Below are 2,723 nucleotides of genomic sequence, written 5' to 3' on the forward strand. Positions count from 1 at the left end.
AGATAAATTAGAAGGAGCTGTTTTTCATTTCTTAAGGAAATCTAGCAAAACATTTACACCCAGTTCAAATTAAAAAAAAAATTGGCATGTTTAAAAAAACTGAAGATTATTAAAACTAGAAAATGATGAAATAATGTCTTTACTAGTAATAGCCTACCATGTCATAAAATTCCACAGGTAATGAATAAGAAATGTAGATTTATATTTTAATGAAAAAAAGTGATTAATGGAAAAACTTAGGGAACAATCAAATAGAAATATTTATGTGGAAATTCAAGGACTAACATTATTCATAGACAATAAACAGATTAAACTTGTGGGAAGCATTCAGATATGTTTAACAAAGATTCTAGAGATTTAGTAACTTTAAAAAATATGTGTGATAAAATAATATCAGGTTATCTAGAAAAGTAGAGGAATATATTTGAATAAACTTAGTTGATAAGAAATAAAAATGCTTATGTGACATTTGATTTTTTTCTATTATAGTTTATATTTTTAAAACATGGGGGAAAGAAGAAAATTGGTTAAGACAAAGAATCATGCTTCGTTACAATGTAATTAACAGAAAACAAATTGTAATTAGTAACTATGGAATATTGTTATAACACTAGTCAGTAAGAACTGTGACTGTGCTTAAGATCATTTTATATGCAAACAGAAAGCTACAGCTTAATGTAATCTGCACAATGATAAAGGAGGTTATGTAAAACTACTATAATTGAATAAAATAAAAATAGATTAAAATATAGGAAGACTTATTCCAGTTTTTCTTTTGTTTATTTCCTAAGTCATCCAGATTTGAATAATTGTTACTGATTTATTGGGAATTTTCTAAGTGTTGAATCTAAAGACCACTGGTAAAATGTATGAATAAGCAAGCAGATGGAGTTGAAAAAAGGTAAAAGAAATGCTACAAAAAAATAAAATAAAATAAAATAAAATAAAGGACATATAAAATGGAACTTAGTGATGAATAAAAGGAATAAAAATTACTTAAAATATTTTCTAATTTCAGAAAATAAAACATCTGAACTATTTAAATAGTCTATTAGGGTAAAGTCTTTGAAAAGATGATATAGATCAATGTTAAATTGTGGAGGTAAAGTTTGAATGACTAATAAACCACAGTAAGACTTATTTCAATCTTGTCAAAGGAAAATACTCAGCATTTTTATAAAGATGACTGACTTTAGAGGTCATGCTCATTTTGATGAACTCAAAGTAGATTTGTGAAAATATATACACATTGGTAAGTTTCTGAATATGAAACATTCTATGGCTGAGAATAAAGAGACCTATTTTCTTACTTGTGCTTTAAATTTTTTTTTTTCTAGCTTTGATAGGAAAACAAAAAAGAAATGAACAAGTCAACAGAAATAGAGTTCATTTTGCTTGGACTGACAGATGACCCTCTTTTGCAAATTGTGATTTTCCTGTTTCTATTTTTCAACTACATCTTGAGCCTGATGGGGAACTTCATTATCATTCTCCTCACCATGCTGGATCCCCGTCTCAAGACCCCGATGTATTTCTTCCTCCGAAATTTCTCCTTCTTAGAGATTTCATTCACAACCATCTGCATCCCACGGTTCCTAATAAGCATTCTGACTGGAGACAAAACAATTTCCTATAGTGGTTGCATAACTCAATTGTTCTTTTTTATTTTATTGAGAGTTACAGAATTCTACCTTCTGGCTGCCATGTCCTACGACCGCTATGTGGCCATCTGCAAGCCGCTGCATTACCCCATCATTATGAACAGCAAAGTGTGCTGTCAGCTTGTACTCAGCTCTTGGATATCTGGGTTCCTCATCATATTTCCCCCTTTGGTCTTGGGACTCAGGCTGGACTTCTGTGCTTCCAAAACTATTGATCACTTCTTCTGTGACACGTCTCCTTTATTGCAGATCTCTTGTACAGACACACATGTCATAGAACTGATAGCCTTCGTCTTAGCTGTGGTGACACTTGTCATCACTTTGCTGTTGGTGGTCCTCTCCTACGGGTACATCATCAAAACCATTCTAACATTCCCTTCTGCTCAACAGCGAGCAAAGGCCTTTTCCACCTGCTCCTCACACATGGTTGTCGTCTCTATTACTTATGGGAGTTGCATCTTTATGTATATGCAACCTTCAGCAAGGGAGCAGGTGTCTTTAACTAAAGGTGTAGCTGTGCTCAATACCTCTGTTGCTCCCTTACTAAACCCCTTCATTTACACTCTAAGGAACCAGCAGGTGAAAGAAGCTCTCAAGGATATGCTTCAAAGGTTTTGTCATTGTGAAAACAATGAGACAAAATTGGGGTGTAAGTAATAAGTTGTGGAAACATGAATAGGAAAATTGAAACAATTTTTAGTTCATTCATTCATAGCTATGCCATTTCTCCCCGCAATGATTTATGTCTTATTAGGCTTACTAAGTCTTCCTGATCTCTGTACTTCTCTCTGTTCTTTCTGTATAGATCTATTAACTCTTTAGTGGCAAACTGCCTTCTCCAATTCAGAATATTAAATTCTATCTTTGACTAGAAATAGCTCTTCTCATAAATACTTTCATGTACTGAATGCTTTCAAAAACTAAACCTTGCAAGATATACGTGGTTAATTATTTCAACATGTGTGTGCTAATTGCTAAGCATTGCATGTGACTTTAAGTATTTTCTCAGCTTAAATGTGAGATAAAACTCAAAATCTGATAATTATAACATGCAATAATTCT

The 2,723-nt window shown here is 32.4% G+C and overlaps 1 protein-coding gene across 1 annotated transcript; it reads left to right on the forward strand.

The window, feature by feature from the left end:
* Positions 1–1,361: 1,361 nt before the first annotated feature.
* LOC311618746 (olfactory receptor 6C6-like) lies at positions 1,362–2,318 on the forward strand (the record flags this gene model as incomplete). Its single annotated transcript, XM_084876326.1, has 1 exon — positions 1,362–2,318. The coding sequence occupies one exon, from the start codon at positions 1,362–1,364 to the stop codon at positions 2,316–2,318; it is 957 nt and encodes a 318-aa protein (XP_084732452.1).
* Positions 2,319–2,723: the final 405 nt, after the last annotated feature.

Source organism: Pipistrellus hanaki (genome assembly GCF_964339955.1).
Source record: "Pipistrellus hanaki genome assembly, chromosome: 3".
Classification (NCBI taxonomy): domain Eukaryota; kingdom Metazoa; phylum Chordata; class Mammalia; order Chiroptera; family Vespertilionidae; genus Pipistrellus; species Pipistrellus hanaki.